This window comes from Sinocyclocheilus grahami, unplaced genomic scaffold, assembly GCF_001515645.1.
Source record: "Sinocyclocheilus grahami isolate Dianchi unplaced genomic scaffold, SAMN03320097.WGS_v1.1 scaffold221.1, whole genome shotgun sequence".
NCBI lineage: Eukaryota > Metazoa > Chordata > Actinopteri > Cypriniformes > Cyprinidae > Sinocyclocheilus > Sinocyclocheilus grahami.
The window spans coordinates 2012069-2039176 of record NW_015505400.1 but is presented as its reverse complement, the minus strand read 5'-3'; the positions used below and the strand labels follow the sequence as shown (position 1 = coordinate 2039176).

The 27108-nt window shown below is 37.3% G+C and overlaps 1 protein-coding gene across 1 annotated transcript in view; it reads right to left on the bottom strand.

Moving 5' to 3' along the window:
• Window positions 1–287: 287 nt before the first annotated feature.
• myof (myoferlin) overlaps window positions 288–27108 on the bottom strand; it is a gene marked incomplete at its 3' end in the record, with an annotated part of 30896 nt that continues 4075 nt past the window's right edge. The window contains exons 4-49 of the mRNA XM_016287358.1: window positions 25811–25919; window positions 24719–24812; window positions 24299–24432; window positions 24071–24199; window positions 23475–23537; window positions 23305–23355; window positions 23184–23214; window positions 22983–23098; window positions 22564–22690; window positions 21496–21599; window positions 21356–21424; window positions 21226–21269; window positions 20824–20906; window positions 20660–20695; window positions 19546–19670; window positions 19310–19423; window positions 19050–19227; window positions 18832–18956; window positions 16820–16929; window positions 16504–16696; window positions 15409–15564; window positions 15178–15309; window positions 14917–15080; window positions 13405–13519; window positions 13123–13225; window positions 10676–10815; window positions 10411–10581; window positions 10208–10310; window positions 10037–10114; window positions 9760–9941; window positions 9309–9467; window positions 9119–9220; window positions 8688–8849; window positions 8339–8504; window positions 7828–7904; window positions 7093–7101; window positions 6875–6973; window positions 6172–6300; window positions 4091–4246; window positions 3894–3985; window positions 3647–3817; window positions 3405–3553; window positions 1368–1507; window positions 1159–1247; window positions 986–1081; window positions 288–366 (exon numbers count right to left, since the gene is read on the bottom strand). Coding sequence (XP_016142844.1) covers window positions 288–366; window positions 986–1081; window positions 1159–1247; window positions 1368–1507; window positions 3405–3553; window positions 3647–3817; window positions 3894–3985; window positions 4091–4246; window positions 6172–6300; window positions 6875–6973; window positions 7093–7101; window positions 7828–7904; window positions 8339–8504; window positions 8688–8849; window positions 9119–9220; window positions 9309–9467; window positions 9760–9941; window positions 10037–10114; window positions 10208–10310; window positions 10411–10581; window positions 10676–10815; window positions 13123–13225; window positions 13405–13519; window positions 14917–15080; window positions 15178–15309; window positions 15409–15564; window positions 16504–16696; window positions 16820–16929; window positions 18832–18956; window positions 19050–19227; window positions 19310–19423; window positions 19546–19670; window positions 20660–20695; window positions 20824–20906; window positions 21226–21269; window positions 21356–21424; window positions 21496–21599; window positions 22564–22690; window positions 22983–23098; window positions 23184–23214; window positions 23305–23355; window positions 23475–23537; window positions 24071–24199; window positions 24299–24432; window positions 24719–24812; window positions 25811–25919 — 5254 coding nt within the window. The remainder of the gene's footprint in view (window positions 367–985; window positions 1082–1158; window positions 1248–1367; window positions 1508–3404; window positions 3554–3646; window positions 3818–3893; window positions 3986–4090; window positions 4247–6171; window positions 6301–6874; window positions 6974–7092; window positions 7102–7827; window positions 7905–8338; window positions 8505–8687; window positions 8850–9118; window positions 9221–9308; window positions 9468–9759; window positions 9942–10036; window positions 10115–10207; window positions 10311–10410; window positions 10582–10675; window positions 10816–13122; window positions 13226–13404; window positions 13520–14916; window positions 15081–15177; window positions 15310–15408; window positions 15565–16503; window positions 16697–16819; window positions 16930–18831; window positions 18957–19049; window positions 19228–19309; window positions 19424–19545; window positions 19671–20659; window positions 20696–20823; window positions 20907–21225; window positions 21270–21355; window positions 21425–21495; window positions 21600–22563; window positions 22691–22982; window positions 23099–23183; window positions 23215–23304; window positions 23356–23474; window positions 23538–24070; window positions 24200–24298; window positions 24433–24718; window positions 24813–25810; window positions 25920–27108) is intronic.

Sequence of the window (27108 nt, the reverse complement as noted above, 5' to 3'; positions counted from 1 at the left end):
CTAGATTGCAAAAGCAAAAAGGATAACGCTTTTTTTTTTTTTTTTTTTTACAGGTAAAATAAGGGGGGGGGAAGCGGTTTTAATCCCATATAGTCGGACTTATTATAGCTGCAATTTCCAGATATTACTTTAAAAAACTAGGTTTTAATTTGTGAAAATATATAACTTTTAAAGGGGTGCTATTATGCTTTTTCACCTTTAGTTAATATGTAAAGTTGCCGTTTGAGCATAAAAAAAAAGATCTGCAAAGTTACACAGCTCAAAGTCCAATTCAAAAGGAGATTTTGGTTGAAATTGCCTTCGCCATCCAAAGATCGGTAATGGACGTCTGTTTTCTGCTTATCTTCTTCCATACCTGGCATCCAACTAATCAAAGGTATAAATGCATGAATTACGACAAATATTACTTGTAAAACACATTGAGGCAAGACTCCACAGGTGAACAGTGTAAAAATGTAACTAATCAATCAGGGAACTATGGTGATATCTGTTTATCACGTGAAATTAAAAATTGTTTTGTATTACAGGTTTTTTTTAAATGTGTTCCAGAAATCTGAACATTGGATAAAGCCAGATTCAAAAAACGCATTTAATTTTGATGTATTAGAGGTTTTTACAGAGGTAGATTTAGATCTCTTTTTATTACTCTATAATTCCTGTCAAAAGCTAGGGGGAAAAAAGCATTTTCACCATGTTTTTAAGGAATAAAATGTTACATAAACTCTGTAAAGTTTGTTGAATGTAAGTGCTACTAAAGTGGAGATTTCTGGCTCAGTGTCTGAGAAAATTTGTGAAAAAAATGGTCTTTAAAATATATGTACTGTTATTAAAATCTACAGATACAAATAGACAAAAAATATTTAAAATGTATATTTTGGTTGCTTTCTTTCCACTAGTCTGAAAAAAAGTCATGCTATGGAAGCAAAATAACAATCTCAAAATTAACCAACAGTTCTGCCTTAAGAGACTTCAACATTTTACATACCTCTTTACATAGATGTCACTCATATTTTCACTAGTAATGCTGGTTTCATCCAAAACTACGTCATACGTGTTCCAAACAATGACGCGCAGAAAATACCTGATAGAAAGAATGAACGTGAGTTTATCGCCATTCAACAGAAAAAGCATAACCAAAAAGAACCAATTTCTTCTCACTTTTTTGCTTTACGTGGAGATATGTCAAAAGGAGTTCCAGGAGGCCCAAGCCTTTTTGGGAAAATGTCAACCCACATCTGGAGTTTTCCCTATAAAACACACAGACTACTTGATAACATCATAAAGAAGTATTTTGAGCTTGCTTTCAAACAAAATAGAGTTCTGTATAGTACATCACAGAAAGAACAGGCCGGTGAGTAGCATCACACCTGTGGGAGAGTCGGTTGGAAGCTACTGTAAAGAGTTCTGGTTTCAACATGCTCTGGAACCAGGCCTTGAGTTCTGAGGACGTGCAGAGCGATCCGTTCACTTGGAGGACCCAGATGTTCGTGAACTTCCTTGTTTGCTTCTAAAATGCACACACATACATATATACACTACAGCACCAAGGTATAACTAGACAAGTTTGAATGTTGGCTTGACAAAGCATAGATAAAAAGTTTCAAATAAGCTTTTAAAAGTCATTAAGTTTCAAGGTTAATTTGGCAGTTTTCAACATGCTCTGGAACCAGGCCTTGAGTTCTGAGGACGTGCAGAGCGATCCGTTCACTTGGAGGACCCAGATGTTCGTGAATTTCCTTGTTTGCTTCTAAAATGCACACATATACATATATACACTACAGCACCAAGGTATAACTAGACAAGTTTGAATGTTGGCTTGACAAAGCATAGATAAAAAGTTTCAAATAAGCTTTTAAAAGTCATTAAGTTTCAAGGTAATTTGGGTGGCTGTGAAGGGGTTGCTAGGTGGTTGCTAAGGTGCCACAGGACAGAGGTTTTCAAATTAAGGAGCAGCAAAAACAAAACCAGCCCAATAGCTTCAAAACTAACCCCATCACGGGGTATTTTTTCCCCACCATAATTTTCCCCTTCATCGAAATAACATTCTGGGAGAGTGGACTAAAAACAGGGTATCTGCAGGATTTTTAAAATCAAATTTAAGACCTTTTTAACACCCTGCACAAATAAAAGTAATACCATATGAGTGGGGTAGAGCAATGTCTATGGTAACATACTAAACTGTAAAAATCATGATTTACAGTTAAGATACAGGTTTTCACAAAAACAAAGTAAAAAAAAAATATATATATATAAACTTCACATTTCAGCCATTAAACCATATTTAAGAAAGGGATGAGTCAAAAGTATCAATTATATTAATTTAAACAATTACACTGCAAAAAATGATTTACTTAGTGTTTTTTTTCTTGTTTTCTAGTATAAATCTAAATCTAAACATACTTGAATCAGGATGCATTTACTTGAGAAGCAAAATTACTTAAGTCTTGTTTTCTGAAAAAAATAAAAATAATAATTATATTTTAACAAGACTATTTTTCTTGCCCCATTGGCAGATATTTTTCCTTGTTTTAAGCAAAATTGTTAAATTCTAAGAAAAGCAGTGTATTATCAATCAATTATTATATTAATTAAACAACAAATACATCTTAGTGTCTTAATTGTTTAGATTTTTATAATGCATTAGCATGTTTGCGGCGCAAAATGGGTCGATTTTTGCACTGGTCTAAACAGAAACAGCAGACGGACTTATTGAAAAATGCAAATTCATTCTCTGCCAGCAGGAGGCGCTTTCGGAACGGCATAAATAATGGTTTCCCCGGTAACCGCAGAACAAATCAGCAGCACCGGACTTTGAAAGTGCAGCGCTAGTGTTTATTTAATGAAATCATAGCCTTTTGAAGTTTAATCGTCACATTAAGCTGTATTTCAATTCTTGTCTTACCGACTTTAAGGACCCACAGAAACCCTGATAAAAACAACGGAAATAGTGTAAAAGTAGCCCAATTCCATGGTAAAACCATGGACGTGGCAATACTGGGGCAGCAACGGAGTGCTATGCTTTGTAGAAAATTTAAAAGGGGAAACAAAAGATTTTTTAAGGTTTAAAATATATGCCGTTATCTTAATAGTAAATATTTCCACATAATATTTTAATAATTAGCTTTGGATTTAGTAAAATAACAATATAAAAGCTACTTATTTTGGTAACATGTCTAATATTACTATAATAAAACAAGGTGATTATATTTAGGGGTCCTTGGGCATGTTTTTTTTTGTCTTTTTGTTGTCCGCTATAGGGCAGCTGTACATCCCATCAATTCAAAAAGATATAGCAACCTGAATCAGAACAGGCTCTGTACTCAGTTTGGTGGATATAACACAATAACAGTTTGTCAAGCCACCATAATGATGTTCAATGATGAACAAAAAGCTCTGAAAATTACCGAAGTCAGAGAGGCAGTACAATCGGCCACCAAAAGATAGCGTGTTTCCGTTGTCTTCACTCCTGGGTGGACTTAAGCCTTTCCAACGGGCAAGTTGTTCAAGAATCTGAGATGGTTTGAGTTGATCGCGCCACTGGTTTGTTCCAGAACTAGTTAATGAATAACACCATTAAATCAACTAATGTCTCTACTGTTGTCCTCAAAGAAAATACTAAGTTTACATTAAAGTGTATGGGTCTCACATGCAGTATGTCTGGGCTAAACCACAGTAGGAACCAAAGCGAGAAAGAAGGCGGTTCTCCAAGTCAATCACCGTCTCCCCAACTTTCTCATCACGGCTGAGCAAATCAAAGTCATAGACGGCAATTTTCAGGTCTTTGTCTTGTGGAAGGAAGCATGTAATTTCAAACATCCTGTTGAGAGACAGAAAGCTTAGTCTTCTTCGACAATATGATACATGATAAACTCTCAATAAATCTATGGCATTACCTTCCAAACACTGGGTTAAGAGTGTATGGTACATAGTTGTCTCTGTCATCAACAGACTTTTTCCCCAAAGAGATTTTAATGTATGGGTCACACTGAAACGAAAAGGACCTTTTAATAAAAATAAATTCTTGAAATTGTGCAGCTGAAACGCAAAATTAGTTCTGATGTTCCTTAAAATGCTGAATGAAATCAAGTACTTTGCCATTGTTGTCTTTGGGTTGCATGTCGATGGCTTGAACCACATAGATTCTGACCACACACTCCTGAGAGATGCTGTCGGGCAGCTCTATGAACTGACGAGGCGGAGGGGGCACCCCTGGGTCATCTGGCAATGGGTACATCTTAAAGGAGCCCTGAAAACAATCAAACTAAATCATTTATTTTACTTAAATTAAATTTAAATCTCGCAGCATCTCTGTTGTTAAAGGCCAACTAACAGGCAAGCGGTTCTACATTAGTAACGAACCAATCCCAACAGTCCTAGAGAAGGCCATCAAGAGCCTCGGACGATGGTATAATGCAGACCTCAGAGACACCCAGCAGCTGGAACAACTCCGGCAGGACACTGCTAACGGCCTCAGGCAGATTAACAACACGGACCTCCCAGGGAAACTGAAGCTCTGGTGTTTCCAGTTCAGGTTACTACCCAGACTCCTGTGGCAGTTGACCATGTACGAGGTCTCGCTAACCCATGCCAATCGACTGGAAAGGCTAGTGAACTCATGTGAGGAAGTGGCTTGGACTTTCAAAATGCCTCAGTAGTGTTGGACTTTACAGCAAAGGAGCCCTGTCACTTCCAATTTTTAGGCTGGTTTAAGAGTTCAAGGTGAGACTGGACATGTCCCTTAGTGACTCCAGAGACCCCGTAGTGAGAGGTGCCGCTCTTACCCTAGCAACAGGGAAGAAGTGGACCCCAGCCACATCTGTGCAACAGGCCAAATCTGCTCTTCGCCTTCGTGACATAGTGGGTCACGTTCAACAAGATGGAGGCATTGGCCTTGGAACAGCAACACCTCTCTGGCAAAAGACTTCTACAACAGAACACCGAACCATGGTGGTAGAAGAGGTGCGACGACAGGAGGAGGGAGCCAGGCAGGCGTTCCAGAGCAGTAGCACAAGCTAAACAGGGTCGCTGGATGGGCTGGGAGGATGTCGAAGAGAGGAAATTCACATGGAGCGATCTCTGGACCATGGAATCCAACAGGCTGAGCTTCATTGTCCGAGCCACATATGAGGTTCTGCCCTCCCCTATAAATTTGCAGTTATGGTTTGGAAAGGATCCATCTTGCCCCGTGTACAGCACCAGCAACCCTCAAGCACATTTTGGTTGGTTGTAGGACCAGCCTCATCCAAGGCAGGTACACGTGGAGACACAACCAGGTTCTCAGGTGTTTAGCCGATAAGCTTGAGTGCAGGAGGGTATCCAGCAATGCCCAACCCCTCAACAACCAGGGTGCGCGCCAACACCTACCAACATTTGTTCGAGAGGGGGACAAGCTGAGAATTCGTCCATCAATCCCTGATTTAGGCCCACTAAACATGGCCAGGGATTGGCAGATGAAAGTGGATTTGGATCAAAAACTCACTTTCCACTCAGAGATCGCAACGACCACTCTGAGACAGATCTTGTTCTCTGGTCTAACTCCTGCAAGCTTGCTTACATTATCAAACTTACAGTACCCTGGGAGGACGCTGTTGAGGAAGCTTATGAGCGAAAGAAACTGCGATATTCCAACCTAGCAGCTGAGGCAGAGAATAGAGGCTGGAAGATAAAGGTGCGTCCGGTGGAGGTGGGGTGTATAGGGGCTTTGTAGCCAAGTCAACATCAAAGACCCTTAGGGAGATTGGAGTCAGGGGACAGGCTCATAGACAAGCTATCAAAGAGCTGGCCGACACAGCCGATAGGACCAGTCACTGGCTGTGGATGAAAAGGAGTGACACCAGCTGGACTGCTAAGGCGAACAGCTAACCATGTGACACACACCCAGGCCTGATCAACCTGTGGTGGGCCTGCCTCAGCAGAGGGCGTCTTGTGATAAATTGCCGAAACACCCCGTGATGCTGAGGTACACAACTGATGATGTGTCCTGGTGATAAAGCCTTATAGCAGCCATTTTTCTTCAAGAACTCACCAGGGAATCAGTATCGGTGTAACACTAGGGACTGTAACACCTAGTCCTTTATAGAATCTTACACAACCAAGAACAGAAAAAAATCATACGGTGTGACTTAAACAGCATTACATTTATTCTTAAAGCAAATTAATAAGACATCTTGCCTTGATTTCTCCAACTACAGCGGGGTCATCATCGTCACTTTCATTTTTACCACGATGCAATTTGAAGGTGTTGCAGAAATCAGTGAGACCCATGAACTGTTTTACACTTTCAAGCTCATGGTCATATACCTATGAAAACCAACAGAAGAGAACCTCACTACAAATACAATAACTCCAGTAAAAATGAACCTTCGTGGATTCAAATTCTCCAGTGTCTATTTGTTAAATAAGTTCACCCAACAATACAAATGTGTCATAATTTACATACACATTGTTCCAAACATCTGAATATTGTACTGGTTGCTTTCAAGCTTCAAAAAGAACACAAAAGTACCATGACAGAAGTTCTGTATAGATATATAAATATAGTATAAGTATTCTGAAATCATACAATAGCTTTGTGTGATGAAAAAATCTGTCCCTCACACAGCAAATGTAAGGCTTCAAAAGACTAGAATACTTGAGTTGTATGGACTACTTTTGTGATGCATGAAAGCCTTTGTTCCTATTCATTGTAACAGCATGGAAAAGAGTAACCAGCACATTAAGAAAAGTCATGCATTTGGAACGAATTTTACTTTCTGGGTGAACTATTCCTGTAACATTACTAAATATATTTCTAGATTTAAGGTATTTATTAATTTAATATGAAATAAATGTGTATATCTACAATGTTATCATATAGTTTAGACAGAATTCACACCTCCAATGTGTCATAACCTTTGTCAAGGTATGGGCGGCATTTCTCACTCTCTCCAACAGAAGCATAAAACTTACTCCACCAATCAACAGTCTCTTTCTCCTGTAATGTAATGACAAAATGGATAGTTTCATGCTCATGATAGAGCTAAAATACAGATATGATGATAAATGATTTAAAACCAGAGCTAAAGTGGAAAATGTGTCTATCACAGAACTCACCTTCTCGCGCTGTTGAAACCAAGAAGTGGATACATTGAACAAACACACACAAACACACATTACTCATTAATATTTGGTAAGCAGGAATATTATTAGGCTTGTAAAAGCTCTTACATCCCATTTCCAGTCTAATTTCAACTTACTTTATCAGTACAGCATGACCCCAATCATCATTAAAAGACTAATCACATTAAAAGATTTATCTCAATCTAAGTAAAAAGGAATGTAAATTTAATACACATTTTAAAAAGCCTTAAATCTGACAAAAATGTATACAAGTTTACTTAATACTTTTCAACACGATTAAAGCCTATAGTACACACACGGGAGTGAGCTTTAATTAATGAATTCAATGAAAGTTAGTATGATTCCTTATAGAGCAAGTCAGCTGCAAATCACCTGAATGGGAAATGAGATTGATAATTTTGAGAACAACCGATTGATTTGATATTCCCCCAATTTAACCCATTTGTAACTACAGAAGGTGAAGATTCACTTAATCAGCCTCAAAGTTCAGGCATTTTGATTAAAGCGCCTTATTTCTATACATACTTGAATGTGACTAGCAGTGGCCATTTTGTCAACAGCAGCTGAGATGCCATAAAAATACTGAAATTCACAAAGTAGGTGCAAATTTATACAGATGTGTGTACCAGTGTCCATTACACAGAGTTCTCTCACAAGGTGAGACTTAAGTTCCTAAGCCTACCAAATCAAGTGACTTGGTACCAGTACCTGAGCTTCTAGAAGATGCTGTCTGCCGTCATCTATGTTTACATGGAGGTCTCTAGGAGAAGCTGCCATCAAAGCCACTGCAGGAAAAGGGAGAATTTTGTAAGAATGCTAATAAATGATTATTTTTTTTTTTTTTCAAATTTGCATTTCCATAAATTTGCAATATAACAGAGTTAAAGCGACTATACATGGTTAAATATTTGACAAAATCAATTAGAATGGAGTATGCAAATAGAATAAATAAATGACCAACCACAATTTAGCATGCAATTAAAAAAAATAAAATAAAGTTTACAACAAGCAAAATGTATAGCACACCTAAAGCTGAAGTTGTCTTCAAAACCATGTTTGATTTGATTAAAACCAGAATTTAAGGAATACCAATACAATGTTGCCTTTCACACGCAAGCATTGGTTTGTGATACTGGTTTGTAATATTTGGTTTCTAACTCTCCTTCAACAAAAAAGAAAAAAAAAATCAGTCAACAGAAATGTGTAAAAAGTAATGTACCTTTTGAAGACATGGCCACTTCTGCAATTGTGGCATAAGGATCACATCGAAACTCTTCCAGGGAACTGATGGTGCATTGACCCACCACGGGCTTCCGTCCAAAGGGTCTGTGGTCGATGACTTTCAGCACTATAGGGGGAGTATACATCTCTTCTTTGGGTAGAAGCTAAAGACACAAAATAAGATGCTAAAGACATACAGTCTATGGCCTCAGAAAAAAACAGTTTGGACACTTAAACCACATTTAAATATGAATGTCATCGCATTCGACAGCAAAATATCAAAGCAAGCAGTCTTTATTTTAAAGAATGACTGCACCTTTTCTCCACAGGTACATATGGATGCTCACCACTTTTAATAAGAGGACATTTCCTGGAAAATTAGGGCACTTCTTCATGTTTTTGATGACAGCTGTCTGAACTCTCTCTTCTCCGCACTCCACCACCAGAATGGGTGACGTCACCGGAGCCAGCTGATACGTCTTCATGTTACGCAATCCCCATGCTAGAACCTGCATCCAGCAAAACAGAAATTTCAAAAACACCTGAATACTTCAATCTAGCGCTTTTCTGCACTTACGCACAAGTTTACGGTTGGGCTAGGACAAATATAACTTCCTAGTGTAAATATGGGTGATTGTGTGCGTCACTTAAATAAATGGTCTTTTTTGACTAGAGACGAAGTTTTAATAGTACGCCGTCTCAACATATTAAAGGATTAAAGGGAATTTCGATTCTGACAAGTCCAAACAGTGAGAAAACACACACAGCCGAAACTGACCTCTATGGCAGTGAGTTGCACCACAGGTCGCACCCCTTGAGGTACCATATAGAGTTTCTCTCCTCGTTTGGGGGGAACAAGAGGAAGTTCAGTGTCATTTCCCTAGAGTAGGCAACATAAGAAGAAGAATTGAATCACAAAGCAACCACTGACGTGGTTAAATAGACCTAAATTTCATTAAGGACCACACCTTGGTCTTCAGAATGAGCTCTGCAGCCACCAGAACCTCCCCAGCGGGAGCATTTTTGTGAATTACAGGCTCCCAGAGGAGTTTAGGGGAGCCATCCATACCTGAAGTCAACTTCACCAACGGTACGCATGTACTTCTGCCAAGCATTTCATCCTTACCCTACCAGGATGGACAAAATGCAAATAATTCACTCTGTGGGGACACTTGCATACTAAAGGGCAAGTATATACACATTAGCTAGTATTTGTCAGGTTTACCAGTAAACTAAAAAAATCTGTTTATATGCTTTACGTTATTATTTAAATAAATTGTCTATAAACTTAATTCTACAAAAATGATCTTTTGTTTTGTAACAACTTAAAATTATGAGTGAACTATTTCTTTACATTTAATAAGCATCCTGGGACAACCTGAGAAGCTGTTAGTGGCGGCATAAAGAAATCAGACTAACCACTTGATCGCTGTCAAAGATTTCCATAACCACAACAGGTGGATTTTGAGCAAGAGACTGGGGATCACCATAGATCTCCACATTTTTAAAAATAAGAGTCTGATCCCATGATGGATTCAAGGTACTTCGGACGGTCTCTGTTGTTTGGCTGTGACGCAAAAATGACACATGGACGTATGGATCTGCAATTTAAACCAATATGATTTTAGTTATAATAAAAGCCTGGTCACTTTTACAGATAAAAGTCATATCAGCAATATCACAACTGCTATAATACCAGAGAAGCTGTCTTTGTCCAAAGAAGTAAGGTTTCTGGCTTGGTAAACATAGACTCTCAAGTGGTACGCGTTGGATTCTGCAAGAAAAATCAGGTTCAACTTTAATAAAATGGATATTCTGGTAACAGAAGAAAAAAAGAAGAAGATTCTTTTCTCCTTAATGAACTCACGGTCATATGTGCACGATACAGTCGGTGTGTTGGCTCCAAATTGCTTAACAGAAGCTTCTGCTTTATTGCCTTTTTCATCACTTTTAGATTCCATGTCGACTCCCTGCCAAGCAAATCAGCAGTGAAGAGGTCATTATATGGCTAACAAAAAAACAGGATAAGTATATAAATTAATTTAAAAATTAGGCAGCTTTGATGCTAACCAGAGCTCCCTCCAGTTTGAAAATGGCCGAGGCTCCAACCCGATCAGCAGGTGTCATCTTCCTTCTCCAACGCCGCCGACGGAACGTGTCAGAAGATCGCTGCTGCCTGTGGAACTTCCAGCCAATGAGTGAGGAGTATTCCCATCCCTCTGCATCTCCTGTATCCTTCTTCTGCATGTCAAACAATTAGGAAATACACATTATAAAAGCACTATCTAACATTTGATCCTAATTAACTTTGAAAAGTCTTTTAAAATGCACTTGCATCAGCAGCTGTTTTGGCACCAGGAATCCTTTTGCGAGGTCGGATCATTCTTCTGCGACGATGAATGTGGTACATCTTCTCAGTTGCCACCCAGGATTTGGGCTTATCATCAGGTGGAATAGTGACGCCATATTCCCAACCTAAACTTACAAATACACATCATATAACTGCACAGCCTAAAGATTTAAATTGGATGAACTAAACGAGTTTTAATCATTACTGCATGGACTTGCTATTGCCAATAGATATGCAGACATACTGATGTGAGCATGTAAGATATGATGATGCTGCATGAACAGACATGCATAAATCCAAGAGCAAATCTTGACAGGTGGAGCTGGAGGGTTTCAGAGGATCTTTGATAACGCACTGCAGGATCAGCTTACAGCTAACACTTGAACCAGACTATTTAAACATTGAGCAAGCAAGCTTATTGTCCATAGAATTAAACGGAGTCCAATCAATCTGTGCCATGTAGTAAATTATATTATTGTTAGCAGATTGCATGTAAAGGACCCTAACAGCCTATGTCATCTAGAGTTTCATACCAAACTTCTATGACGTGTGTTAATGTGCTGTAGTGTGAATATGTAAAATTTATCATAGATAAATTCTAGAAAATTAAGTGCCAGTCTGTTTCTTAAAGTTAATGCATGACTTCAGAAGACTTGAAATATTGCACACGTCAAATGGTCTACTTTGTGTTTCTGCCTCCATTTTAAAGGCCGCCTCTGGTCACTGTAGATTTTCCTTTCATCAAAAAGAGCAGTGAACATTCAGCTAAACTTTATTTTTTCTGCTCCACAGAAGATATTACATGCAGATGAGTAAATTGTAAACTCTTTTTAAATCAGTTGGATAAAAAAAAAAAATTGACGAAAGATCATGCTGTTACTCCCGTATTATACACGTTACCTAAGGTGCATACATTTTTAAATAAGCCACCTGGTCACCCTATTGTGGCATCGAATGATTGCGTGTTAGAACCTATGTCTCAATATGTAGATCGAGTTTTGAGACCTTTAGTGGAGAATCTTCCGTCGTATTTAAGGGACACGGGTGACTGTCTAAAGCAGTTGAATAACATACATTTTGAGCAGGATGTGTCCGAACTCTATCTTACAACCGTGGATGTTGTCTCGCTATATACGAATAATCCCCATAAGAAAGGTTTAAAGGCTATGAAGTTTTTCTTGGAGCAAAGGAGTGAGGAATCTCCTCCTTCCGAGTTTGTTTTGGATATGATCTCATTGCTTTTAGAGAAAAACTATTTCATGTTCGAGGATGAATATTTCTTACAGAAACAGGGCGCTGCAATGGGCTCCAAGTTCTCTCCTGATTATGCATGCCAATTTATGGTCTATTTGGAAGGGAGATACATTTGGGATAATAATCTGTTTTTGAGTAACATTGTGTTGTGGAAAAGATATGTTGACAATGTATTCTGTATTTTTAAGGGTTCCAGGAACAAGCTAGCTATGATTTTATCTTACATCTTAACAATTTGGTGGATTCGATTAAATTTAATGTAGAAGTGGATACCGTTTCTGTATCTTTTCTTGATATGGAGAGTTTCTTTAAAATCAGGGTCCTTGATCTCCCACACTATATACAAAGCCTACTGATAAAAACAGCCTTTTGCATGCTACAAGTGCTCATCCAACCTATTTGAAGAAGGCATTGCCTTATACGCAATTTCTCCATTTAAAAACAAATTTGCACGGAGAATTCTGAGTTTGAGAAACAGATTGTGGGAATGTGTAAACAGTTTACCCTTAGGGGTTATCCTAATAAGGGGTTGGATGGTGCACTGGAGTGGATTCAAGGGTCTTCAGGAGAAGTAAATGTGCAACATGAAACCTTATCTGATACACAGATTTGTAATAAAGTAAAATCTAATGCATTCTCGGTTATCTGTTCTACAACATACTCAAAACAGTCGTGAGATTAAGGATGTGGTTAAAAAAAAAACATTGCCACATTCTAACCAGCGATCATGTATGTGCACGCCTTTTCTCTGACCCCCCGTTATTCTCGCATTATAGAGCGAAGAACATGAGATTATCTTGTAAGATCAGACACTTTTGCGGGTAACAAGAAAAGAGATTGTATTGGTAATGAAGTAGGCTTTTTTGCCGGTCATAAATGTGCCGCTTGTAAATATATACGGAGAAAACGGGTGTCTTTCAAGAGTTGCGTGACAGATCAAGTGTATTGTATGAGACAGTTTACCACTTGTGCATCCACTAATGTAATTTATCTGTTGACCTGTGTGTGTGTCAAACAGTACGTGGGGAAAAACTAGTAGATCGATCAGAACCTGCATTTGACCGTGCGTGGATTGATTTTTCTGCAAACTCTTTTTAAATGAAATATTTTTTTAAAAGCAGCTCAATTGTTAAGAACACATCACAAGAGTTCTAAACAAAGTACAATGGCAGGCTCACCTTTTTCATCGACAGCACGGTTGCCATCAAAAGTCCAGTTATCCTCCCACTTCCAGCCAGGAGGGCATTCAATCTCTGTAGGGCCCTGAACCTTTTCTCCATTCTGTAAATAAAGGATAATGAGGAATAACAGGATTTTTGAGAGATACTATAAACTTTTCTTTCTTTGTGTCACAAGTAGGAGTAGTAGTGCCATAGAGGCTGTTTAAATAGAATAAATGAATGAACGAATGGCTCGATTAGACATCTGATATGAGCCCAAGGATTGGGAGGTGCTTTTACCACATCAGTGTAAGGCTCTGCTGCAAGCTTCCATTCTCCTCCTGGTAATCGAGTCTCGTTCTCATAGACCTCATCCACGAACTCTGTGTGTCCTGCATCAGCCTCAGTCAGCAGACTACCCGTCCACCCAAGAAAAACAATTTTTGACTAGACTAACTTTTTTTGAAGTAAATATGAGTGTAGGTTGTCAATGCAAAACTCGCCACCATTATGCTAGGTATTGTGTGTGTGGTGGGGGAGGGGGGGCTGACCCGGGCATTGATATATAGTAATGGCTATACCATAAGAGGTGCAGAACTAAAGGCCTGTTCACATCAACACACAAAAATGTGGTCAGATTTTTCCCCATTCAATTCGTCTGCTTAAATGGATGCATTAAAAAAAATAAAAAAGCAGACCGGCTGAATGAGTATTCACTCTCTGACAGTAGGTGGCACTTATATAAAAAAAAAAAGCAGGTACACAAAATAGCACTGCATAGCTGTTTCTAACCCACCTGACATGGAGAAGAAAGTAAGTCATACATGCTTCAAATAGCCATTCAGATTTTTGCATTCGCTATGTTTATCAAACAACACCAAATACAAGCGAGCCAAGAGACAGTTCTGGATTCTTCTTCTGCTATTGACTGTCGCTTGGCAAAATAGTCCGTCCATGAGCACACCAAGTTGTAGTTTTATGTAACAGCAGCAGCTCTGGGCACGTGACCAAAAGCGCAACGGTTTAATTTTAAAAAAAAAAAAAAAAAAAAAAAAAAAGTTAAGAGAAGTCCACATTTCACTCCATTGCCACATATTGATGAAGCACAGCACATTCAGGCTGTTGATCATCTTTTTCATCCGAAAAGTGAAAGTTTATGCCAGTAAAATTAATATATTTTGTTTGAAACATTCCAGTCATATTTATGTTGTTTTGTTAAAAAAAAAAAAAACACATGTAGGTTTCAAATTCATTCAATCCAATGAATACTGGTAATTATCAGTTAATATAATCGTATAAATTTCATATAATAATATATTGAAATAAAATTTCTCACGAATACTGAAATATGTCTTGCATCAGTTTTGCTGCAGTTTTTAAAAATTCAGAAATTCTAACATTTTATAATTCATAAAAAGGGGGTAAATGTGGTATTAACGTAGTGTTAACATAGTAACATTCAAAACTTTTTGCACAATCACTCACAGATACGATATGTTTTATCCAAAAAATAAATGCATTTAAAAAAAATTACTCTTTTATAAGCTCACATTTAACCGGGTCAAAACAGATCCAGGAATGCGAAAGATGTGTACAGATTTTTAATGTGACAGGAGAGTTCAAATGTTTATTGCACTGAATTTTCACACAGGTACTGGTGTGAACAGGCCTTTAGTTTAACATTTAGTGTTGCTAGTTTGTTCAAACGTTTACCCCTAATTGTGAGAAATAGCAATAATGATGCTTGGAAACGTCATTAATAATTTGCCAGCTATTTCCAAATGTTTGTGTTGAGGGTGTAGAACAACTCACGTTTTCTCTGGATCAACACCCCAGTCACCTTCCCACTCCCAGCCAACAGGGGGCAAAAAATACTCCTGCTTCAGCTTCACTTTGCCCGTGACATCAGAAAACTTGCTACGATTAAGCAGACCAGTGGTGCCCCATTTCCCCAGAACCTGAGCCTGGTTTTCATACTGCGAAAGAGACAACGGATGAACATTAGCTCCTTACTCAAGAGTGTATCTCTCCAGACCTAAAACCTTAAAAAAAAAAAACACACACTATATTTACCAATTCTGCAAATACATTGAACATTCCCTCTGCATAATGATTGAACTTCTTTTCTTCTGTTGCCAGCCCAAGCCACATGTTCACACGTAACTGGACGGGAATTTTCAAACCCTTTTTGTTGTCCATGGGATACTGTTGGGAAACGGTCATTATGGGATACTTTTCATGGAGCAAAATGTAAAAGTTTTATTTTTTTTTTAAAAAAAGCAGCATGAAACAAACTCTCAATACCTTCATAAAGACAGTCTGGGTCTTTCCGCAGTATTGACCACATGCCTGCTCACTGTAGGATGAATAGAGCACTTGATGGGCTGGGATGCGAGTGTACACTACCCTCTTCTCTCCTCTCAACATCCAGATAATCACATCAGGCATGCTGATCTGAGACTTTGGGAAAAAAAAGATGCTCCACGATTAATGTTGATACAAATTATGTTTAAATAGTCAGATTCTATTAGTCTGACCAACAAGAATTAGCTCAAGTTGCGAGTGTACACTACCCTCTTCTCTCCTCTCAACATCCAGATAATCACATCAGGCATGCTGATCTGAGACTTTGGAAAAAAAAGATGCTCCACGATTAATGTTGATACAAATTATGTTTAAATAGTCAGATTCTATTAGTCTGACCAACAAGAATTAGCTCAAGATCTAATCTAGCACTAGTCTCTGACCATCTAAAGTATACTGTACACAAAACATTAGCATTGGAAATCGGGGTGCACCAGTTTGCCTGAAGTGGTTTACTAGGCACCATGATGACAAAATGAGTGCTTTACAGGAAGAACAGTTTGTCAGGTTTGTGGCATCTTTAAGAGGTTCAGAGTTTTGTTTAAGGTTCATAGTAGCAGCTAAATATTCACGATCAGAACTTTATATTCCATGCTGAAGTGATATCTTTGAAATAATCATGCATCTTTTAGCTGGTCTAATATCGTCATAGTCATAATAACAATGCCACCCCTAAAACCACATGTAAAAACAGACATGTCTAAGCGGCCGGTTCTTAGTTAGACTAAGTAGCAATGTGGACTGGACTTTGTCGATAGTGTAAAGTCTGGCTATGTGAGACTTTTTTTTTTTTTTTTTTAAATACATGGGTAGCAACCTAAGGAATGCATCAATATTAAAATTAAAAAAAGTTAATCAAAGATGTCCTAAGACAAGAATGCATTTTGCTTTTAGGAAATTGATGAAAGGTTTTGATCCACTTTAAATGTTTACTACTGAGATATATATATATATATATATATATATATTTATTTATTGTTTGTGTATCCCTGATTGTAGCTCCATTCCTACACCGGATTAAAAAAAAAAAAAAACCTCTTCAGCGAGTTGCTTGAGTTTGTCCAGCCAGCCTTCAATGATGCTCAAGCACTTTTTAACATCTGTGGCTTCCTCAAACAAGTGTTTTGCTCCCTTCATGATGTTCTTCAGAGCACTGTCCCGCAACAACTTCATCTGAATATCCAGGGCTGTGAGATTGGGCTTCCCCTCCAGGTCAGGAATTTTGACACTTGAGGACACAGGAGTTTGTATTAGTTAAAACATGTATGACAAAAATAACCACCTCTTTGCCCTTAGCAATGCATGTAGTGACATTGATTGTTGATCTAAAAAGATCTAAAGTGGATATTACCTGCTGATATCTTCCATCAACTGATTCATAAGCTTTAGCCAGATTTCTACTAGTCTTTCATCTGTAGCTTTGGACTGTACTGCAGACTTTAACACACTGAGGTTTGTTTGCTGCAAAAGGAGGAATCGTATTGAAAGATTTGATGCACAAAGAATTAATTTTATTCATATGTCCACTAAAATCAACACTTGATTACTAATGTAAAATTTGGATTACAGTGCCCCTATCATGCCATTTTTAAGGTTCCTAATATTGTTTTGGGAGTCTCCAACAATAGGTTTACATGCATGCAGCCATACCTTTCCGTGAGCCTACTCTGCTCTGATTGGTCAGATGGCCAAGTCTGTTGTAATTGGCATGTCGCAAACGATACACCCATTGCCATATTTCCAATGCTCGATAGAACATCGGTTATATATATATATATATATATATATCATACTTATAGGTTGCGATTCAGTGGAATCCAGCTGGCCCAAATAAACTGGGTACCGAGCCATTTTTCAAGAGCAAGCATTTTGTGAACTCCCCGAGATTAGAGAAGCAGTTGTCAATAAAATGACAGGAACGCAAAAAAGATTGGGGTTGTACTGCTGTGCTACAGTGGAAAGTATGAATTTTAACCACCGATTCTTTGCAGCCTCATCTCTTGGAAGTGAAAACAAATTTACTTTCACATCGTTGGACACAGTGTGTTCTCGACATGATGTTAACATACGAACAAGCTACAGTGTTTGAGGGCAGGGAGTTGTTCGCAGCCGACCAACGTAGAACATAGCGGGCATTATGCAAATGTGTTACCTGTGAAATGTAGCCATCACGGAAGTGGGATTCGAATTGCTGACGACTCATTTAGGCTGTTCAGAGTCGATTCTTTCTTTTGGGAGACAATAACTTTATTTATCGTGCACTTTCGGCTTTACAACTCTGCAGATCGTTTACATTCACATACAGCTACATGAAAAGCAATATTTGAAATGGCATAATAGGGGCACTTTAAGCAAAACAAGTTGAGAACCACTGTTACATCGCCATTCAAAAGTTTGGGATCAGTAAGATTTGTAATGTTTTTTTTAAAGAAGTCTATTATGATCATCAAGGCGGCATTTATTTGATCAAAAATACAGGGGGAAGGAAAAAAAATAAAATAAAATAAAACTAATATTGTAAAATGTTATTACCATTTAAAATAATGGTTTTCTATATTAATATACTTTAAAATATTATTTATTTTTGTGACGCAAAGCTGATTTTTCATCATCACTACTCCAGTCTTCAGTGTCACATGATCCTTCCAAAATCATTCTAATGTGCTGATTTATTATCAATAGTGGAAACAGTTGTGCGGCTTAATGTTTTTTTTTTTGCAACCTGTGATACTTTTTTCAGGATTCTTTGATGAATAAAAAGTTGAAAACAACAGCATTTATTTAAAGTAGAAATCTTTTCAAACAATTTAAGTCTTTATTATAACTTTGTATCAATTCAACACATCCTTTCTGAATAAAAGCATTAATTTCTTTAAAAAAATAAATAAAATACTGACCCCAGACTTTTGAACGGTAGTGTATATTGTTACAAAAGAATTCCATTTGAAATAAATGCAGTTCTTTTTAACTTTATTCATCAAATAATACTGAAAAAAAGTGTCACCAGTTCCAAAATAAATAAAAAATAAGCCGCACAAAAGTTTCCAGCACTGATAATAAATCAGCATATTAGAATTATGTCTGAAGGATCATGTGACACTGAAGACTGGAGTAATGATGATGAAAAATCAGCTTTGCATCACAGAAATAAATTCTATTTTAAATGGTAATATTTTACAATATTACTCTTTTTCTGTATTTTTGGTTAAATAAATGCAGCCTTGATGAACAGAAGAGACTTCTTTCAAACACATTAAAAATCTTACTGATCCCAAACTTTTGAACAGCAGTGTATAAGTATGCTGATGTGAACAGTGTGTGTACCGCTAGAAATTTTAAATGTCATACAAAACATTCACTTACCAACCGGTTAGATATATACAGAATGATGTTCAGTGAGTCTAACCGGTGACTGATATCCTCCCAAAAGGACATGATAGCAATCACAGGCTTAGTGTCGGCCCAGGGCAGGTAGTAGTAATTATTACCTGGAAAGAAAACAACAATCTTAACACCACAGATCCTATTTTCATTTACTCAGTAACTTTATTACACACCAAATCCTTCAAAATAAGCATCACCATCAAAAACAGCACAGCTGTACTGTGTGGTCGACGCCAGAGGTTTGCATGTTAGGTCATTCTTGTTGCCATAGTTGCCAATGCTAACTTCAAACTGAATGGGCTCCCCTGGTTCTTGGATCATAGTTGCACTATGAAACACTGCACATAGACAATACTTCCTTCTGCGCTGGTATTTCTATTCAAAGGAAGGAACACAACCCGTAAATAAAGGATTCTGGTGGAAAAACTGCTTTGTATGAAAACTCAAAGAGCCTCACCTGAACTACCAAGATATCATCGCTTGATATTTCTTCCACAGACTTGTCAGCCTTTCCATCAAGTTTAGTAGAGAGTTCAACAAGAATTCTGCCTCGGTAAGCCACCCCTTCACCCTGCAAATATATACAAAACTTTCAGCCTACTTGAAATGCATTTTTGCTGAAAACATTTTTGCTGCAAATAAATCCTCAATACTTGGGAATGGAAATATATCAAATTAATCACTGGCACTTGCCTTGCCTAAATTAAGGTCTTCATATGGGTCAGATAAGCCGGAGAACTCTCTCGGACTGCCATACAGATTTATATAGCAAGGCCCAAAAGCAGGCAGGAAGCCCATCTCAGAATTCTCAGTCTCTCCTGTGAAAAAAAACACAATAAATAAAAATGTTTCCAGTGACACGATAATAGTTGGATGTTAGAGTGAGGTTTGTTAAAGCATCCCAAACGCAGAGCTCCTTAAATTAGTATTTTGATTAGTATTATAAATTATTTGAAGGGATTTTTAAAAGTGCAGAAATTTCATTATATACGCACACATTCATGCTGTGATTTTAATTCTATGGATAAACAATGTTATTGATGGATGTTGGCGTAATATGATTCTACACAAATGAAATATTTTCACAATAACAAGACGTATACTACCAGCCAAAAAAAATATATAATTAAATGTTTTTAAAATAGGTTTCTTATGCTCACTAAGACTGCATTTGTTTCATCAAAAAAAATAAAAAATAAGTGAAATATTACTACAACTTAAAACACTTTGTTTCTATTTGAATATATTTTAAATGTAATTTATTCCCTTGATGGCAAAGCTATATTTATTATATTACTCCAGTCTTCAGTGTCCTTCAGATATCATTCTGTTATGCTGATTTGGTACTCAAAAAGCATTTCTTCTTATTATCAATATTGAATAAAAGCATAAGAGACCTCTTTTAAAAACGTTCAAAAAAATCTTAACTCGAAACTTTTGAACGGTAATGTAATTGAGATGCTTAATTAAGCCATGCCATTTTATTTAGGTGATTAAGGTTATCATGAATTGCATGATTTCATTTCTTGGTGTGCGACATGATGCATAACATGCCAAAAATAGCATAAGTGCTCTGCGCTTATGCTAATTTGAAGAGCGTGCACAGGCATTCATAGTAAGCGCAAAGTAACTGCAAACCCATGGGTACCAAATCCTTTCAGACCACTATGAATAATGGTTGGTTTGAGAGAACAACGCGATTAATAAAACTGAAAAGAATTGCATGTTAACTAGAGTTTTTTAAATTCCTATATTGTGTGTTTGGACACAAGGGATTGCAGATATGGAATTAGCACATATATTCAACCTTCATCTGCTGAAAACTCATCTTCTGCATGATCCTCTATCACAAAGAAAACAAATAAAAATGAATAAAATGATTCATAGTACATTTACAAAAGATCCGGACATGACCCCTGCATTAATAAATAAAAAGTTTAACAAATTATTTGTGTATACTGTCATTTATACCTTCGGTTTCACCACCAGAGGATGCTACTTTGGTCAGATCCAGATACGTGGTGCCTATGGCATCATTCCCGCTGATGCGATCCCTGAGAAAGAGGGGGAGTCAGCTTAAATGTTCCAGTGTGTCACAGAATCAGTCCAGCTAGGGGCCTTCTCAGTTTTTCCACTGTTCCCTGAGCAGTTGTAGTCTGGTTTATGGGCAGGAACGCATTGTGGGAGAGGGTGGGACAGCACTGCTATGACTCATACTGCCTGCCTGTGTCCTCCCAGCTCAAAACACTGACCAAACTTTAACTCCCATCTCACATTCCAAGACTAATAACACAGGGAATGCTCTCAACACGAATTTCAAAAGTTCATATCCACTGTGACCAGACAACTTTACCACCACGCTTCGATGCTCACCAGTCAAATACAGTCAGCCTGATTCTTTCACACATGGACGGGAACTGTAAAACAAGTAGCACCAATGGGAAACTTTGAAGGACTAACACATTTAGTGCATAAATAAATCTTTCCCAGTTCAGCCAATTACCTTAACCTGTAGGCTGAGCTGTTGGTTCCACTCTGGGTTTGCGTTTTTCTCAATTATTTGTGTACAGAGCTGAAACACATGTAATTGTAGTCAAGACAAAAAGCAGAAGCAAGAAGTGTGTATGATTGGGTGGGCTGTACCTTTTTGCCAGCAAACCAGGCCTCAACAAATGGATCCACTAGATTTTTCTTGTTTTCTTGACCCCCAAATGCTGCTTTTAAAGTCTGGGTGATGGAATCATCCACTGAAAACAAACATTTCAATGTTACAACTTCTGTCACTTTAAAGTGAAGGTCATTATTTCACAGACTGGGAAAATAAACCGTTTGGTACTTACTATATACAACTTTTTTTTTAGTAACGGTTACTTTTATTTACATCGATAAGTTACTTAAAGAAACAGTTTACCCAAAGATGAAAATTTACTGACCCGTCCAAGACGTAGATGAGTTTGTTTCTTCATCAAAACAGATTTGAAGAAATGTAGCATCACATCACTTTCTCACCAATGGATCCTCTGCAGTGAATGGGTGCCGTCAGAATTAGAGTCCAAACAGCTGATAAAAACCATCACAATAATCCACACGACTCCAGTCTATCAGTTGACATCTTGTGAAGCGTGTGGATTACTGTGATGTTTTTATTCATTCTCTCATTCTGACGGCAGCCATTCACTGCAGAGGATCCATTGGTAAGCAAATGATGTTATGCTACATTTACATCTCTTTAAACTCATATACGTCTTGGATCGCCTGAGGATGCGTAACTTTTCAAATGTTCATTTTTGGAAGAACTATTCCTTTAACATTTAAATATTCTCAACTACATTCACTAGTTAAGTTATACTAAACGGTTTCTTGACTTATTTTTAAACACAAAAACGTACAGTACGATCAAAATGGTCAAACATGAAATACTGGCTGCCTTCTGATTTTTCAGTCAGTAGCTTAATTTACATAGACATTGGAGAATCAGGGAAATGATTCGTGTCTCTCAGAAGGGGAGGCATAGTGACTAAACAGTTAATGGCAGGGAATGGTTTCGTGTCAGCTAGCCCAATGCCACCTTGAGGGATCAGGAAGCGACCCAATGTTCACCAGCTCAGCATCCCAAATGTTGCCATTTCCTGGACTTACAATAGAAACCAAAATCATATCACCCCAAAAAGATTGTCCCCTGTGCTGCTGTGTAAGGAATAACTGTAATACTCTGGGGGATGTCCTCAGCCCGAAACACTTTGAGTTTGAGAGTAACCCATCGGAGAGCGACGCCAGCGGGCAGCAGCAGGTTACTCTCCACATCATCTTTATCATTGTCCTGCTCCTTCTTTTCCACCTGCCAAATAGACATTAACCAATTGGACCAGTTAATGCAGTTTGTTTAGCACAAGCTTACAAATTAAGAATTTTTTTAGTTTCAAAATGACAGGTAGAGATTAGGTTTAAAAAAAAAAGAAAAAAAAAGCAGTATTTTAAAGTGTGTACTATTGAATATTAAAAATAAATAAGAAAATAGTAGCCTAGAGCACCTTTTGATGAAAAACAACAACACATTTATAGATTAGTACTGCATATGTCAATCTATATAGTGTAAAGATGTTAACATAAATTCTGTTCAGGGGACGTACCGGCGGTTCATCGCCTGTTCCAAGCACAAACATGCTGACTTTGAGATAACCTTTCGCTCCTGAGCTCGAGTCATCTGGGTCATTCAGGAGAATCCATTTCTTCATGATACAGTGAGCTATGGTGAAAAACAACTTTTTTGATCAGTCAGTTCAACGACAGGTAAAAACCTGATGAATATTTTGCTAGTATCAGAAAATTACCTGGTTCATCATAGATGTAACCAATATCAAGCTACAAAAAGAAAACAATTATTCATAAGTTCATTTTCAATTACACTGTGGGTCTAATACAAAATAAACACTTTGGATTTTACTGAATTACCTTAAATTCACCCATGAGACAGTCTGCTCTGAAAGAATTGGAGTTATACACCTGCAGAAAAGAAAAGCATCCTCATCAGTAACTCATTCAATTTCTATTTTTCAATAAATATACGATAATTTAAATATGAAAAAAAAAAAACTGGTGATCAGCAATAGCTTCTTTCTTACCCGGAAGCTTATAACCTCATCAAACAGTTCAGAGGGCAACATGTTGATGTTAAAAAAGAATATCTGTAAAGAGTGATATACACAGTATTCAGTGACATCGATTTTAGGAAATAAAAGAATGTTCAAATAATCAATCAGAGTACAACATTTCTTAAAGGGATCGTTCAGATTGAAATTTCTCTGCTCTGTTAAGCAGAAGAAAGAAATTCTTACAGGTTTGGAAAAACTTTGACGGTGAGCAAATGCCAGAATCCTCATTTTTGGGTGAACAAGTTCACCAAAAAGTGAAATTTAATTCCAAAGGAAATGTCATTATTTCCAGTGAAGTTTAGCAGAGAATATAAAATCACAAAAATGTTCACATAAAGCTATATAGTTTTATTGTATATAGTTTACCAATTGTTCGAACCACTTTTGCAAAGGTATTTTTTAATGTTTTATTAAAGGCTCACTATAAACGGTTTAGGATGAGTGCATGATAACAGAATCATCTTCTGAACTATGGTGAACTGTTCCTTTCAATAGTAAACATCTAATAAATAAATAAATAGCTGTACAAATAATACACACAAAAAAAAGATTCTTCATTTGTATACCTCATCAAAGTATGGGTTATTTCCTTTCCTGATCCGAGTCCTGTGTGTCTCTCCACACACATGCACTTTGACCACAGGTTTGATGTTATTTCCAGTCAACTGACGTCCCTCAATCACCCGCACACGAATCTTTGAAAGAAATGGCATTTTAATAAGACTAATAAAGCATATGCAGTCAGCATTAAAAATAACTACTCTGTCTTTGATGACTACAAGACGATCCTGTACCTGAAAGTCCTGAGGTTTATTAGCCAAATTATGACGTTTTCTGGTCCTAGGCCGAAGCTTCTGGCCAGGCTCACCAGGAGATGTGACAGCGCCCTGTCCCCCACCATCAGTGACGTCCCCCTCTTCACCCCCAGCTAATAAGTGCACACCCACAGAGAAAAATGAATACATAAAGCAGAACATCATGGGTTAGTCAGACATAACCAATATGGCAAACATACAAATAAAGCTAAAACCTTTTCACAAAATAATCTTCACAGATTCTTGTAATCAACCTCTAACCATAAAGTATCTGAAAAATGTTTTTCTTTACACTTAATTTTATGATTAGAAAAACACACCATCAAACACATCATCTGTAATACACTCCATTGCAAGATCAAACAGAAAAACATTGAGCCACACTCAATTTAAGCTAACCTGTGTTTCCGCCCATGCTGCCATCTAGTTGATCCTGTGTGTTTGTCACAGCACCGGCAGGTGGCTCATAGCCAATCATCATGCTGATTGTTGCCTACAAAAGGATGCAGCTAATTATCTCATAACAATGTCAAATAGACTACATAAATACTGAAAGTCTCTTGAATATATTGACAGTGATGCCATCAATACAAAGCTCATCACAAATTACATCAGATATTTATTTTTGATGACTATGTAAACATGCCTCTCAGGTTTATGTGATGACTAAATTCAAATGAACCAGTCAATTAAGCCTGTCTGCTGTACAGTAAATGGTAGCAATTGTTTTAAATAAAGCTGATAAAATGACTTCTTGGTAGCTGGAAGTATTAACAAATTGGATAAAGCATTTAATAAAAGAACACACAAAAGATTTTAATCGTGTGTAGATGAGTTCTGCGAGTGCAGATTATGTGTATACCTGCTTTATTTAAAATATAACAGAATATATTTTCTTTAGTGTGTCATTTGATTTAGGAGATTAAAACACTCACTCCTATGTTCTTGCCATTTTCATCCACTAGAGCCAAGTTTTTCACTGGGAGAGACTTAATCTGGCTACTGGCAAAGTCTTTTAAAGAGACCTTTGCAGAACCAATTAACCTAAAACAAAAAAATATATTCATATAATTAAAACAAAGGCCTGTGGAAAATCAAGCAGGTTAACCGCACCATGTTTCTGTAAAACATCATATCTGTCTCGTATAGTGTTTCAAATGCTGCTGTGTGAACTCTTCATTTGCATTTAAAAACAGTAAATGAAAAGTGCACCATGTCTGACCCTATTTATTGTCATAATTCATGTTCCTGGTCCTATTGTCAATTACCCACCAGCTACGATTATTAAAAATCATTGATCAAAATGTCAAAACTTGTTCCACTTCACAACCAACTTTCCACCAAGAATCTTGTATTACATACATACATACAGCTAATAAAATATGTAGATGAGTTCTGCGAGTGCAGATTACGTGTGTACCTGCTTTATTTAAAATATAACAATAGATTTTCTTTAGTGTGTCATTTGATTTAGGAGATAAAAACACTCACTCCTATGTTCTTGCCATTTTCATCCACTAGAGCCAAGTTTTTCACTGGGAGAGACTTAATCTGGCTACTGGCAAAGTCTTTTAAAGAGACCTTTGCAGAACCAATTAACCTAAAACAAAAAAATATATTCATATAATTAAAACAAAGGCCTGTGGAAAATCAAGCAGGTTAACCGCACCATGTTTCTGTAAAACATCATATCTGTCTCGTATAGTGTTTCAAATGCTGCTGTGTGAACTCTTCATTTGCATTTAAAAACAGTAAATGAAAAGTGCACCATGTCTGACCCTATTTATTGTCATAATTCATGTTCCTGGTCCTATTGTCAATTACCCACCAGCTACGATTATTAAAAATCATTGATCAAAATGTCAAAACTTGTTCCACTTCACAACCAACTTTCCACCAAGAATCTTGTATTACATACATACAGCTAATAAAATATTATCAAATGCTACACAACACAATGCGTGAATGTTTTCATGGGAGAAAAGATCTTTGTGCGCTCTCTGTAAGGTCACAAGAGAGGTCTCCTCCAAAAGTAAATAATGCCATGCAGATTAATACTGTGATCAGGACACTTAGTAGGTCAGCATCCAGGAACACCCTCAAAGTCCATTTTCCATCTGAGAATTGCCATAGCTAAGTGAAATATTTGCTGATTATTAATTCTAATGCCACAAACGATGAGACATTCTGCATTTGCCTTCTGAAAACATTGCCTTGTTAGCTCTACACAGTTGATTAGTGTGCTGTTGTGATATTTCACAATAATGACAAGGGTGCGTCCACAAACATTAAACTCTAAATGTGCTGTTCATGAAACAAACAGCACAAATGTCTGTGTATAACATTCATAAAACCATTAAATATGGGGGCAATTTTCTGTCTAAAGTATTGCAGTCATGGATAAAAACAATAAGCGTGAAACCAAAATGTAAAAACGCGAGTAAAAATGGTCACGGATCGAAGCGTAAATCAAAAAATGCAATGCATTAAAAAAAAAAAACTAAGCATGAATCAACTTTAAGCACATTTAAAATCATATTGCGGAAAACTGAAATATTAATGCAAAATTGTCTGATTGCACACAAAATGATTTTTTCCTTATATTTCCCTGTTTTTTGTGCTCAGATATTTTCTGCTCATATTTTTATTTTTTGTATGCTTCTGCTGTTTTTCCCTTCACTCTTCTCACATGTTCTTGCTTTTCCAAATGTTGTGGTTAGAGCAGGGGTGCCCAAACTCGGTCCCGGAGGGCCGGTGTCCTGCAGAGTTTAGCTCCAACTTGCCTCAAC